Source organism: Cottoperca gobio, chromosome 17 (assembly GCF_900634415.1).
Source record: "Cottoperca gobio chromosome 17, fCotGob3.1, whole genome shotgun sequence".
Taxonomy (NCBI): Eukaryota; Metazoa; Chordata; class Actinopteri; order Perciformes; family Bovichtidae; genus Cottoperca; species Cottoperca gobio.
In genome coordinates this window covers 6,899,139-6,912,993 of record NC_041371.1, presented here as the reverse complement: position 1 = coordinate 6,912,993, position 13,855 = coordinate 6,899,139, and the positions used below count along the sequence as shown (strand labels likewise).

General features: G+C 40.6%; 2 protein-coding genes across 5 annotated transcripts; one reads left to right on the top strand and one right to left on the bottom strand.

The window, feature by feature from the left end:
- Positions 1-173: 173 nt before the first annotated feature.
- nadkb (NAD kinase b) lies at positions 174-8,574 on the bottom strand. The gene is made up of 12 exons (XM_029453929.1): positions 8,398-8,574; positions 6,783-7,052; positions 6,591-6,674; positions 5,911-6,040; positions 5,020-5,128; positions 4,762-4,847; positions 4,473-4,575; positions 4,113-4,294; positions 2,074-2,173; positions 1,777-1,934; positions 1,236-1,318; positions 174-1,144 (listed from the first exon to the last, which is right to left on the bottom strand). The coding sequence occupies exons 2-12, from the start codon at positions 7,049-7,051 to the stop codon at positions 985-987; spliced, it is 1,464 nt and encodes a 487-aa protein (XP_029309789.1). The 5' UTR covers position 7,052; positions 8,398-8,574; the 3' UTR covers positions 174-984.
- Positions 8,575-10,312: 1,738 nt separating this feature from the next.
- gpr160 (G protein-coupled receptor 160) lies at positions 10,313-12,458 on the top strand. 4 transcript variants are annotated; one of them, XM_029453934.1, is made up of 2 exons: positions 10,313-10,441; positions 11,260-12,458. In XM_029453934.1, exon 2 carries the CDS (start codon positions 11,313-11,315, stop codon positions 12,204-12,206), a length of 894 nt encoding a protein of 297 aa, XP_029309794.1. In that variant the 5' UTR covers positions 10,313-10,441; positions 11,260-11,312; the 3' UTR covers positions 12,207-12,458. The 4 variants fall into 4 exon arrangements, with proteins under 4 accessions (XP_029309794.1, XP_029309795.1, XP_029309797.1 ...); XM_029453935.1 differs by lacking the exon at positions 10,313-10,441 and adding an exon at positions 10,767-10,779; XM_029453937.1 differs by lacking the exon at positions 10,313-10,441 and adding an exon at positions 10,839-10,900.
- The last annotated feature ends 1,397 nt before the right edge of the window (positions 12,459-13,855 follow it).

Genomic DNA, 13,855 nt, shown 5'->3' with positions numbered 1-13,855 from the left:
CTGTTTTTGAGATTAATGTTTAAATATTGAATAATCTGGGACTTTTTGAGCATTTAGTACGGAAGTATTTCAACTTTACTAATGAAAGTTAAAAACTTAATATTAAATGTAAATGATATCACACTATTTTCTTGTATAGTAATAATTGTTGCAGATGAATCAGAAAGTTCAGGTTTACACAAAGCAGACAACAAAAACTTTATTTTCACATTAGCAGTTAAATGAACATAAAAACATGATTGTGGACATTTCTCCACCTTTTTATTTAGTTTTGTTCTACAACATGATGATTGTAGAATTTAACTTGGGCAGAAAATTGAAGAGAGATGAAAAACTCCTTTACAGCTACTGTTAGGACACACACACACACACACACACACACACACACACACACACACACACACACACACACACACACACACACACACACACACACACCTGTCTTTGGCTGACTCGGTAATATAAATCAAATTCAGTCTTTGTAAGCACCCATCTATATAAATATCACAGATATGACTTTAAATACATTTTCCTAGAATCTTATATGTACAAATTTACATTTACAGTCATTTCTCTTAATCTATCAGTGTTTTCTTTATCTATAACCCCCCTCAACTTTATGCCAGTAAAGCCTAGATCTTACATACTGACCATCACATTGAGGATTAAGTGCTCGATGTCCAAAATCATTCATAATATTAATATATTGCAATCATTTAAATTACTGCAATTGTTGTTGTTTTTCCATTTCTATGTGAGGAGCATGCTTTCTCCCAGTGAACTACAGATACAATTACAGATTGTGTTTGTACTGGAATGTGAAGAGATGCTTTCTGAAATCTATAAAATACTGTTTACACACATTAAACATGCTAATCATAGGACTAATGTAACAATACTTGGTGGTAGACACATGCGCTCACTTTCAGTCCTGTGTTGTGTTGGAGAGCGTTGACTTTATCGTAGGACAGAAAAACTGCCAATTCAGTTTTCGGTTTCTGACGAGTCGGAGACGTCCTCCAGTCGCTCCTGCCTCTTGCGTACGTTCCAGTGCAAACACTGAGCGAGGCTTTCGAACCAGTCATACACAAGGTCATGGCAGCAGATAGAGGGCACCGGGTAACAAGACGTAGTAATCTTGATGCTGTTGGGAGGGAAAAGCAGAAATTCAATTAATCCTAAATTGAGGAAAAATAAATCTGTTTAATGAAACGGAAACTGATAATGAACTTTACCAGTCTCCGTGCTGGATCTCTTGTCTCTTCCTGCCGTCAAACGACACCCAGGCGGTGTTCCTGGCATCAGGGGACAAGGTGATCTGATTGAAGAAGAGGACGGACTGTCAGTTTCCAATATACAGTTATAACAAGGCTACGACTTACTTAACCCGAGAGACTGCATTTCCCAGGAGCCTCGTCGCGAGCGTGGCTAATACGTGGCGAGGTAAATATGTAAAATACAAAACGCCTTAGTAAGATCCTGAGCAGGTTTTTTGGTGCTGCCATGAAAAGCAGGAGTCTTACACTCAAAGATCGAAGTTGCTTAAGAAACTTATTTGTTGTTATGTTATGCATTCTATTTAATCTTTCTATCTTATTTGAATCTGAACAACTATGGGAGATTTTATCCCAAGTGTTAGACAGCACCATCATAAAAACACCAAAAGAGGGAACATCCCTTACGAAGACACTTTGTTGGTTTGAGTCTTCATTTGTCACCTATCTGTAAAACAATATTCACTGAGCTCAGTCCAGCCTCCTTCCCCTTCATCCTTACCATGAGCTCCACCCCAGCAGGGACGACGATGGGCCTGAAGGAGAGCGAGTGTGGGCAGATGGGGGTGACCATGATGGCGGGTACGTTGGGGTGGATCATGGAGGCTCCTGCTGCGGCTGCATACGCTGTGCTGCCTGTAGGTGTGGACACAATCACACCTGGAGGACGGGGAGAGAGGGAGGACATTTACCACGTTCATTTACTATAATATATATTATATTATTTATTCACCGTATCTAGGAGTCAAGACAAAAGCGTGACATCACATAACAGGAGGAAGTGTGTGACTGCTCTTACCGTCTCCCTGCACGGAGGTGATGAGCCGTCCATCGAGGTACAGGTCCACATTGGACAGATAGGAGGACGGGCCTCGGTCCACCACCACCTCATTCAACACCTGGAAACAGTTCATATTAGAAGGCAATCTTTATCAGTACATCGTTATCAAAAATGGTGACATATGACTATGTTGATTTTGGAATAAGAACTCAAAAATCCTCTTTGGGACTTTAAAGAATTTGTAAAAACTAAATCAAGACTTGGTACCAATTTAAACTATTAATGCTACTATAGTGCCATCTATAGGCCAAAACCCAGACATGTTTTGACATGTTTATGTGCATACACATACAGTACATGTGCAATATATATGTGAATTTGCCAATAAATAATAGGATAAAGGGATGGATAAAAAACACATTGTTCTATAGTAGAGCTGCAACAATTAGTTGGTAGGTAGTAGTAGATATTTATAGCTCCCACTTTTCTCCCCTCTGTGCTTCTTGCACTCTCAAACAATGAGTCAGTTCTTCCATTATGTAGATTTTCTCTACTATCTGTATCCATTGTTCCTGGTTAGGGGGAGATCTCTTTTACTAGCTATGAACAATATTTTTGACCTGATACCAGAGAGTACCATGTAGCTCATAAGGATATCATATCCTTGTATCCTTTGCACAGAGTAACCATCTATGCATACCATTTTCCAAAATATTAATGGCACTAAAATATATGTGAGTGAGCTCATCCACACTCTCCAGCATGTTAGATTTATGTTTAAATGTTTACTCTTGACCTTGAGCGTAGACAAATAAATAAAAATGTTCCCCTCCATATCTGTGAATTGATGGATGTTTGATGTGTTGTGTCAGTCGTCATCTAAAATCTTTATGTCAAACTCTGACTTTTTCCTGAAATTCCATTTCACAGACAGTAAATATGAAACTAAATGTAATCTGTGCACTTAATAACAACAATAACTCAGCCAGCAGCAGACAGACTTACAGTGCATTACATTCCCACATTACAAGCAGGAAATAAATGCTGGTGTACGGACAAGCAGCATACAAATCATGTTCCAGCACACTTCAGTCAGAGCACTGCAGCACTGAGCGCTGATGTCTGCCTGATGTACTGACGTCAGCTGAGCGGCGGAGCAAACGTCCTGCTGGATGCAGCAGACGTGATGTAATGTGAGGTCAAACTCCGGTCCAGAGACCAGAACCATCCGTCACTGTCAGTCAGTTATCGATGAGACGGGAACGAGGAGAGAGCTGCCAGTGACAAACTGCAGCAGTGTGTGTGTGTGTGTGTGTGTGTGTGTGTGTGTGTGACTGCAGTAGCGAGGCATGTTGTTTAGCTACACAGTGTGTCAGACTGAGGAGCGTCAGAGCTCATGAAATATCCATTCGGCGTCGACTGCGCTATTGACGCCACAGTCTCCATGGCAACTGGCTCAACAGAACTTCACGAGAACCCCCGTGTCTGCGCCCAGCAGCTTTATTATTATGACTGTCACCATGGCAACCCGGCTCGCTCAGAGTTTGTACACATTTGCGCACACACGCCCAGGATGAATAAGGAAAACAAGACACACACACACACACACACACACACACACACACACACACACACACACTTTCGGGGTGTGATTAGGAATTAATGAAGAGGATAAAATACAATCACACGAGATCTGTGGAACCAGAGGAACTAAACTCAAGAATTAAAAGTCTTCCCTGTTTTCCTACTGGATCTGGAGAACCATGACGAATAAGCAAATTAGTCCAATAAGTAATTTCAAAATAAGGCAATTTTCACACACGAGGAAACAACAACAACGAGTCCTTATGTTGTTGCTGGTGGCCTCACAGACATGGCACATGAACTAAATGTAGTCCTGCGGTTGAGAGGACCTGAAATGGTTCCTGGGCCCCTGGAACATTTCCTGCAGTGAAAAGGGGGCAGCTACCTGCATCTTTACTCTGCCTGTGTGTTATTTAGCTCAAGAAGCGCTTAGTCTCCTCTCAACTATTACACCTGTGTCTCTGTGTCCTCACCTGTAGCTGCAGGGTGACCTTGCCGGCTTCGCTGTTGGTGTGTCCATGAGGAAGGAGTCCGTTGTGTTCCTGCTGCTGCTGCGGCTGCTGCTCTCGGCTGTGCGGCTGCTGGCCTGTCCTATGAAGCATGTCCTTCACCACCTTCACCTTCAGACGACTGCGCAGAGTGATGGCTGCATTGCCTGAAAACCCGCATACGTGTAAACATAAGCACCCACGTGGCATTCACATACACGTTATCTACCTATTGTACTGATATGTGTCAAGAACATGATTTATTTCTAAGTTGGACCTTTCAGGAGAATGAGTGTTTACTTCCACACACATTAGACCAATATTTCATACAAAGCTCCTCTCTACCTTCAAACACTTTGGCCACTTCGGTCTTGTATGACTCAAATTTGAAGGGCGTCAGGAAACCCAGAGAGCCGAGGTGAAACGCCATAACCGGAGGGACGCTGCCCTGCAGAAAAGAAAAGCAGTCCGGACATAAAACACAGTCTGACCACTCTACACAGTTATAACTTCCTCTGTGGACTCTTAAAGAGCTGTTGTGTAAGTGGAAATGAGGAAGATATTGTGCTTTAAAAATGTATTTAGTTTCTTTTTTTTAGGTCCAGCCTGCCTGAAGTGATAAAAGTGTGATTACCTGGAAGAGAGAGGAGGCGTAGAGCAGCGTCCCATCTCCGCCCAGACAGATGATCAGGTCAATGCAGTCAGAGATATCATCATAACCTGCAGTCATTTTAACAGCATTATACTATGCACAAAATAAGATATATTTTCATTTAAGGATGTAAAAAAAAAAAAAAGTGAGCCAACAGCCAACTTATGTATGTGGCCAGTAATGCAAAATACATTTAAACTGGACGAATATGGTTTTCTACCAGACTTTGTGGAGTCTCACCCTCTCGGAAGGTGCAGAGCTGATTGCGGATGGAGCCGAACGCCTCGTCCTTTGACAGCGTAGCATCATCTGCTACTCTGCGCTCTACGTACACCATCATCTGCTTCTCCTGATACACAGAGACATGCTTTAGTGACAGCAGCCACAACACACACACAGACATCTCTCACAAGTACTCTTTCTGTGATGAAGTTGAGCAAACACCGAACATGTGTGGTTTAATGTGACTCCGTTTGTATGGAATGTAAATACCCGGGTTTGCTGGCTGTCTTTGTCTTGTTACACAAAGCGCTGCTTGTTTTAGAAACATGTGGCCTAAAGGTGTCGTAAGAGGGAGCAGACTGTAACTTTCACCTACACGTCTGGTTCATTTCCTGGATTCTTTTTTTGTTGGACTCGTTGCTCTTCAGTGTACTTTCTGTTCTTCATGGGTTTAGTGTTCTAGCAGCCAAGGACAAAACTGTAAGTGATATAAATTAAATTGGCAATCTGGTACAGGACGTTTGATATGAGACATCCTTTCAGTACGCCCTGTGACCCAAACAGCTGTTCATATCTACTACCGGCACGTGCTCGTTATTTATTGCCTTTATTAGAAGGTAAATGCACTTTTTTGTCACCAACACAATCTTCCTTGTGGCTTCTGTAAATCCTATTTGTGCAGTTTTTATCCTTTATTTGATGATGAAATACTTACACACTGCGTTTGTTGTTCAGAAATTGCACGTGTGTCGTTAATGTGTGAAATTGCCAAAACAAAGATTATCTCACACTCAGTTTTCTGTGTTTTGTCAGATACCAAAGTCCGCCTCCTCATTCACACATTATCATAAAAACACTTGTAGAACATACTGTATATGATAACAAACATATAGTATAGTAATCCTGTACCTCCACTAGAAACCTGCAGAGCTCTTTGAAAGGCTCGACGAGACTCTGATCTCTGATTTTCCTGATGACAAGCACGTTGACAGGAGGTTTATTCCAGGTGAGCCGCTGGCTGGCTGGGTCCTGGATGTGCCTGGGACACAGAAACGCACACACAGGTGAGTACACAAACGCACAATCAGTGCCTGACAATAATATGTTAGACGCACAGAAACAGACCAAGCTGTTGACTGCTACATAATCACAACGTCTTGCTACTTTAATTCCGTTTGCTAAATCCTTCAAGTCAAATGCCACCACATCTTACCTCATCTTCTGAGTAAAGTAAAAGAGAAATCTACACCTGCAGTTATTCATTAACCTTCATGACACTTTCATATTGCGTCTGGAAGAGTTAGGTCCAAACTCCAAATAGCAGAATATTAAACTCTCTTTCTTTCTCTTTTTTACCATTTGTCTTTCTCCTCCTTTGCGTGGCGGATCACAGGCATTGTTCAGATAATTTTGTCTGTCTGTTTTCCGATCAAGTCCAAGGAAACACTCATGAGACCAGGTGACAACCAGCATCTGTGGTCTGTTCTGTTAGCCATCCAATCACAGAATTCATACTTTATCTTATCTCTCACAGTTACACAAGCTCTTCTGTGTAAACAGTATACATAGAGTTCGACCCTCATGCTTACATGACTGAAGTTGGGTTGGGAAGAATACAGGCTTTGGGTCCGAAGTGAGTGGCTGGATACGGTCCATGTAGAAAGTGGGCTCTCCTGTGAGGAGGGAAGCAGAGGACAGGTCAACACACTGTCACCTCATGTCCCGGGCAACAGAGTTGTGGCAGTGGCACGGCCGACCAGCTGGCAACCTGCAGTGCAAACCTCTTAGGAGAGCTTTCCGCTGTGTCACTCGCCGAGCCAGAGGGCTCCAAGTGCTCGTGTTGGCCTGGCAACCTTAGCCGCTCGCTCTCCCAGAGCAGCTGTTCATGACCACCCCCCCGTCGCTGAGACCTCGTCCCCTTCCGTCGTCTCCTTGGTGACTTGGACGGGTGCTCCCGGTGCTTGGAGGGCCGGGCTGACTCTGACAGCTGCATGCCTCTGTCCGGCACTGCCAGTGGCTCTGATGATGGACTGGACTCTGAGCTTTCCATTCTGCAGCAACACAGAAACATCCGTTAAAGATATTTTGCCAATTTACAGAGAAGAAACAATCTCTGAGATGATTATATGCAAATATTTAAAAAGGATGTTTTGAAGTGAAGTCGTGTGAGGTATTTATCCAGTCAGTGTATACAGCAGATGGCAGTACCCGTTTTGGAGAAGCAGACATAAGTAGCAGGACGGAAACCGAACTTTGGTGTTTTAAAGGGTTAGTTCGGATTTATCAAAGTCCCACAATAACATAAACAAACTAACCGATCAAGCAGGGATAGACCAGCAAATTCAGTGTTCTGCGAGGTCAAATTATTGTATTTATCAAAGATTTTACTGCTGCTACCGTACACAGCAGTGCATTGCTTTTTCTCCAAAATGGGGGAGCGCCGTCCGCCATCTACTGTATGCAATACACTGACTATGGATAAGTACCTCATCACCACTTCAAAACATCTGAAACTATCCCTCACTATCAGTTGCATCTCTATAAAGTATTATAAAAATTAAAGTATGTTAAGTGTTATTATTCATAGTAACTTAGTTTGAGCTGTTAATGAGGGAGTAACTGATAAATGATCAAAGTTATACAGCCTATTTCAAGTTCAATAGGTATTTATAACTACTTTTATCTGTTAGTTTTATGGCTATTAGTTAGCTATTGTAAGACTTAATTTAAGGTGGTGTGTTTTTCTCCTTTCGCTTGAATAGGGCTGATGATTAACCTAGAGATCTAAATCAATGTATTAATCATTAAGTCCTTTGTTTCAGTCCTACAGGAAATAGACTATTGATTTGTTTATACGTGTCTGGAAAACACATTCAAAACAGAGAACTAACCCATCTACGGCACTAACTAATGATTAGTGATTCAGTATGTATTAATCATTAATTATTTTCTAGATTAATCGTCCAAGGGGATGTTTTTTTTTGTCAATCCAAAAAAATAAATCTGTTTAATATGGCCAAAAACATCTCCATATTAGAGGCGATTATTTTTTTCGACGAACTAATTGAATAGTCGTTGCTATATCAAGGAAATATATACGCATTTCTTTTTAGGATTAATGTTATATTCACAACAGAATTAAGGTAAAATGCAAAGGTGTTTTTTATTTCTATGTGTTAATTAACAATTTGACCTTGGACCAAGCTTTAGTGAGATAACCGTCTTTTAATAACACACCACCTGCTAAGTGACACAAACAGCTCGGACTAACCGTCAGAGTTCACTAACGGCTCAGTTACAGATTCAAATAACCGTTATTTGTTGACAGCGGACGTTACTTAGCAAATAGCTAAACTAGCTAACCGGTGTGAACCTCTGGAGGAAACGAAGCCTTACTTTGTCAGAAAGAAGCAAACATGCTCATATCGCTACTACTTCATCAAGGACCGAGTGTGTTTAGACGCTACAAAACGTGTATTTAAAGACAGACAGCGCCGTCAAACTCTAAATGGTGCAAGCCACTGTAAAACCCGAGAGGAGAGTGATGTTTCCAATAGACCGGCTCACGCGCATCATCACTGCGGGCTGCTCTCTGCGCAGGACCGGCGTTCACTTAAAGGAACAGCGCCATGTTTGGTGAAACCATTTCCGCCAAAGTGATGGGGAAAAAAGATCCTGTAGTTATTATATATTTATGAGAAATGTTCTCGAAATAACCTCCCTACACTTCTCTTATTTACCCTGAGCCTATGGGCCTATGTTTTATTTTTAGTAAAGCCATTTGAAGCCTTCTGAAATGTTCAATATAAATAGTTTATTCTTATTATAATCATCGTTATCATTATTATTATTATCTAAGAGTTTATTCATGCATAATTGTAATGCAAAGTAAAATACATTTAGACTGGGAAGGAAGAGCTTGACCGAGCCTGTCTCCTTAGACAGGTGAGAACAAGCACAAGGCCTACTGTTATTGTACTCTGATGTGCCTCGACATGCTATAAACCCTGAGCCTAGTTTGCACTTTGGACAAACTACATTAACCTCTGCATGGCTTTTGGGGCTGTAAAGTTGTTTTATGTTGAGAAATCTCTGTAGCTTTCCAGAAAGTCTTCTTCCAAATTATAAACGGTCTACTTTGAACATTGGTCAGTTGACACCTTGTTGTAACATTGGAAAGACGTACGACTTGTTGGGAACTGATACAGGTGTTCCCAACTTCCTTCTCTTTTATTCACCACGCCTTCTAGACAAACACTTTTTAAAAGTACAGCTGCACTGAAGCTGGATATTTGAGAGACAGATATATAGTGTTGAATTTTACATCAGATGACCACATTTACACAGGTAATAAATCCAAAGATCTTTGTTTTAAATACGTGATAATGTTGTGTTGCAAGAGTCTCCTGTCAAACTGAGAGATAATTATTGGTGTAAAGATGACTTTGATAAGTTCTTCTGGTGCTTCTTTACAGCACTGAAACATATGTTTTAATTAAAGAATTACTGAACAGTACTTAATTTATACATTTATATTTTTTGTTGTTGTTGCTCAAATCTCTCTCTGATAATGGCTGTGTCAATATTTGGTTAATGTCAACTTCCTGTTAAGTCCGAGCAGCTCTACCTGCTTGCTTACTTGTAGATAGATAGATGGATACTTTAGTTCACGTGCCAAAGGTGAAACAATGTGGGAACATGTGATACTTCTGTTAAAGAATAATGCATCAACACTTTCACTGTCACCTTCTGCAAAATAGATTTTTGTACCTGAAGATCTTTGTCTTTTTTTTCAGTGAGCGGACAATTATTTTTAGGAAAAAGAGATAATAAGCAAAGATTGAGAGTTCATTCTTCACCTTGGACACTGCAAAACTATTACTTGGTGAAGAATGAACTTTCAATCTTTCAACGAGGATGCAAAGCTCCAGAATAGTTACTAAATGGACTTTGGGGTGAGAAAAAAATTGAGTTACAAGGTATCTTTTAGTATATCTTGGCCTTAAAACAGTCCGATTATTTATTTATTTTAAATACTGTCATTCCCTTTTTAAAATACAAAATGTATAACTTTCAATTAAAAATATAATAATAATAATAATACATTGTATTTGGAGGCGCCTTTCAAGATGACAGCACAAAATACAAGAGATAAAAACAGCAGGACGTTGGAGAGCAAACAAACAATACCAGAGATAAGGTTGAGACACAGGAAGAGAGCAATACAGAGAACAGGGGGGGGGGGGGGGGGGGGGAGGGGAGGAGGATACAGGATGATTGATACTACAGAGAGTAGGCCAGTTTCAACAGGTGAGTTTTGAGGTGGGACTTGAATGTTGTAACAGTTTCGGACAGTCGGATGTGTGGAGGGATGGAGCTCCAGAGCTGGTGCGTGCGTAGTTCAGTCCTCTCCTTTCCTCAGGTCTGTCTCTGACTTCAGGTGTGTGTGTGCGGAAGCGAAACAGTGGTGCATGCGCAAGGCAAGAAAAAAAAAACCGCGCGGGGTTCCGTTGGGGGAATATGTATGTATATCTTTTTAACTGTACTCTTAAACACTTCTTTTGAAGAGACTTTTTTGCTGCCAGGGTAAACTGGAAGAATCGTTTTAAAAAGGAAAAGCCTGGTTATTATGGGACACTGTCTCCATGCAGACACAGGAAATGTTTAAATAAGGTGTGAGCAGCAGGAAAAAACAAATGTCTTCTTTTAGGTCAATTTCACTGTGAGTTTTTGTTTGTGATTTTTTTCAAACAGTTTAAGAAGAAGAAAACTTGTAAGGTTTGTCATACATGTCAACTATTTTTATTTAAAGGAGGATGTAGTGACATCTGTAGAAACATGGCGGTGCATCAAGGCAGATGAAAGGCTCATTTTACAACACAACAATTCTTAGTTTCAGGTGATTACACTTATAAAAAGATAGTTATGAATATTGTATTATATTTCAATATGTTTATAGTGCACATACTTGTTATATATACTCAACTATATGTATTTTAAATGATGTGTTAATACCATAATGATGCATCTGTTAGTTATCTGTTCATGTATTATATATTTATTCATATACGAATCTGTCTTTACAACCTTTTCATTCATACCTCCCCGTATTACAGTATTACATTCTACTGCACAGTATTTATCTTATTCTATTCTAGATGTATACATTGCTGGAGGAGCCTAAGATTTATATTGATTTTTCTGGCTTTACATAATTTTCTTTATTTAAATGCTGTTTTCTCCCCCCTGCCTCAGCAGAGTCTCCCTCCATAATCACCCACAGTATCACCTCTGGTTTAAAAAAACAGAACATGAATATCTCCATCCCCTCCATCCTGCGGGGCCTGGGAGGGAAATGCCTTCTCAACTGGGCTCTGGTGTTTCTTCAGAGGAACCACATCTGCAAAAGCTTCCTGGGAGTTTTCAGTGTCTCCCTCGCTGTCGTCGACACACTCCTGACCCTCTCTGTCACCGCCCTTCACATCCACGCTGATGGACACCTCCTGGGCCTGAAGCTGACCAGGTACCATGTATGTTTGCTGGTTCAAATCATTGGAGAAGTGTACAGCGCTCTGCAGTGGCCGGTTGTCGTCGTGGCAGGTTTGGACCATTTCTCCACCATCACTCGGAGGTTGAAAACAACCACCAAATGGATCTCCTGCTTATTTGTGAACTGCCTGCTGTGGTGCCTCGTCACTCTCTACGTCTTCTTGCTGTCCGACTTCAGACCTGTCATGGAGGAAGTGTCTCACAACCTGATACACCAGTGCTGGGTCTTCCACACCCCTCAGATCCTGCAGGTCGCCACATTTCTCTTCCTGACTCTGGGCTGTGCAGTACTGCATGCTGTGCGCAGCACATCAAAAAATCCTCCTCTGAAAGATCAAAAGACAGAACAAAGTAGTGCTCACGCCAGAAGACGTGTTGTTCACCAAACCCTGAATATATTTGGGAACACATGGGCCTTATTTCTGTTTTTTCTGGCCGTGGTCCTCCTGTTACCTGTGGGAATACCTGCATATCTGGGTCTGAACATTGCCTGGCTCTGCTTCCTCAACAGTCTTCTGATAGCAGTTGTTTTATGTGCAGTCTGTCCAGCCTCGCAGCTAGCGCAGGGCCTGGCAGAAGTCCCCTCCGACAGCTTCTGTGAGTGGAGATTTAAATTTAGCCTGGCTGCAGAGGAGAGAACGCGGCCACAGAGATAAAATACAAACAGGACTCGTGTCAGAAGACGTGGACTAAGCTGCTAAGACCTCAACGTCTTATCGGAAGAAAGTCATTTGTGTTTCCAAAGAAAAGTTGGGTAGCCAAGGTAACGGCTTTACAAATAGAAATGTGGATCTATCAGTCACCACTTGGTTCAGACATTCATGGCGATAGGAGAATTAATCCTAATGACTTTGGTGATCCAAAGACGTTTCATTTATTTTTTATTAACATTTGTGTTTTTGAGTAAATTGTACAAACAACTATTAAACTGATTAATTAAAGGATGATTTGTAATGAGTTTGTTTAAAGGTGAATTGTCCATCTCACTTGAGACAGACGCTGTTATTGTGTTCAGCTTGTGAGTCTGTGTGTGTGGCCTCATGGCATAACGTGCTCCCCGAGACACGTACTGTAGCGGGAACTACCACAGAAGAGGTTTTAAATAATTAGCTAATTTTTGCTCATTAAAAAAATATGTAAAATATATTTTTTAAATAGCCTCACCTTCAACATTAAAGTGAAGAACACAATAATGCATCACTAATTATAATAAATATATAACAAGACTTTTACTTAAAAAGCCATTTCCCATAATATTTCTCCACTTGATACTTTAACTTAAAGATCTGAGTAGTTCTTCCAACACCGCTCGTCTCAGTCATTGATAATTGTAATTTGATTGACTTGCTTAATACTGTGTAGATTAATTGAAAAAAACTAATTAAAATGTGGTTTTCTATTGATTGACGACTAATCCATTAATTAACCAATTGTTTCAGTTCCACACATTTATATATACCTTTTTTAAAGCTTTAGTTTAAAGTGTGTTCATATTAAAACCTCATCAGCAGCTCCCTGATCGTTTTCAATGAGTATCTTGTGCACATGTGTGAATCTCAAGTCAATAAGGAAGTTATGAAGACAAAAATCAGCGTCACAAAGGAAAAACACAACTCTGGTTTGACACTACAGAACTTTACTTGAATTTGATCCAAGTTCATTGTCTATACAGGGTTTATTTACAAGATCTGAAATCAGGGAAGGGCAAAAACAGAAAAAAAACAAACACTAGATACAACTGAGGTATTAGCTAAAAGCATTTACAGGTATGTAATTTACTAGTAAATATCAATGATGATAAACAGTTAGAGATGCAGTGTCTTCTGCTTAAAAAAACGTATTTTTATATCACAACATGAGGTAGGAGAACAGTGTCTCGATTCATGCAAGAACAAAAGTCTCATCACACTGTAGTATTGGCAACGTAGTATGCAATGGTCAAACACAGACACTGTGCTTCATGTTTCAGAACAGCATCAAGGGGAAAAATAGGTTCTTTTACAGCAAAGCCATGAATCTTTTTTTTTTTCATCTATAGCAGGATGTGTATAAATTAAAAACATGGTGTACCTATTCTTAGTAACCAGTGATCTGTGTGATCAATCACCAATGCAGCCAGACTTCCTACTTCTCCCACACTGGCATAGAATAATTACTGGCTGAAAATGACACACCCAACCTAAAAGCATACCACCTGCAACAGTTCAAAGGTCACCTTGGATTTGTTTACTGTTTTCTCCACATAGCCAGGAGGCTATTATGGGTATGAACATCCTATATTCAAACGTGTCCACATGGTAAAGCT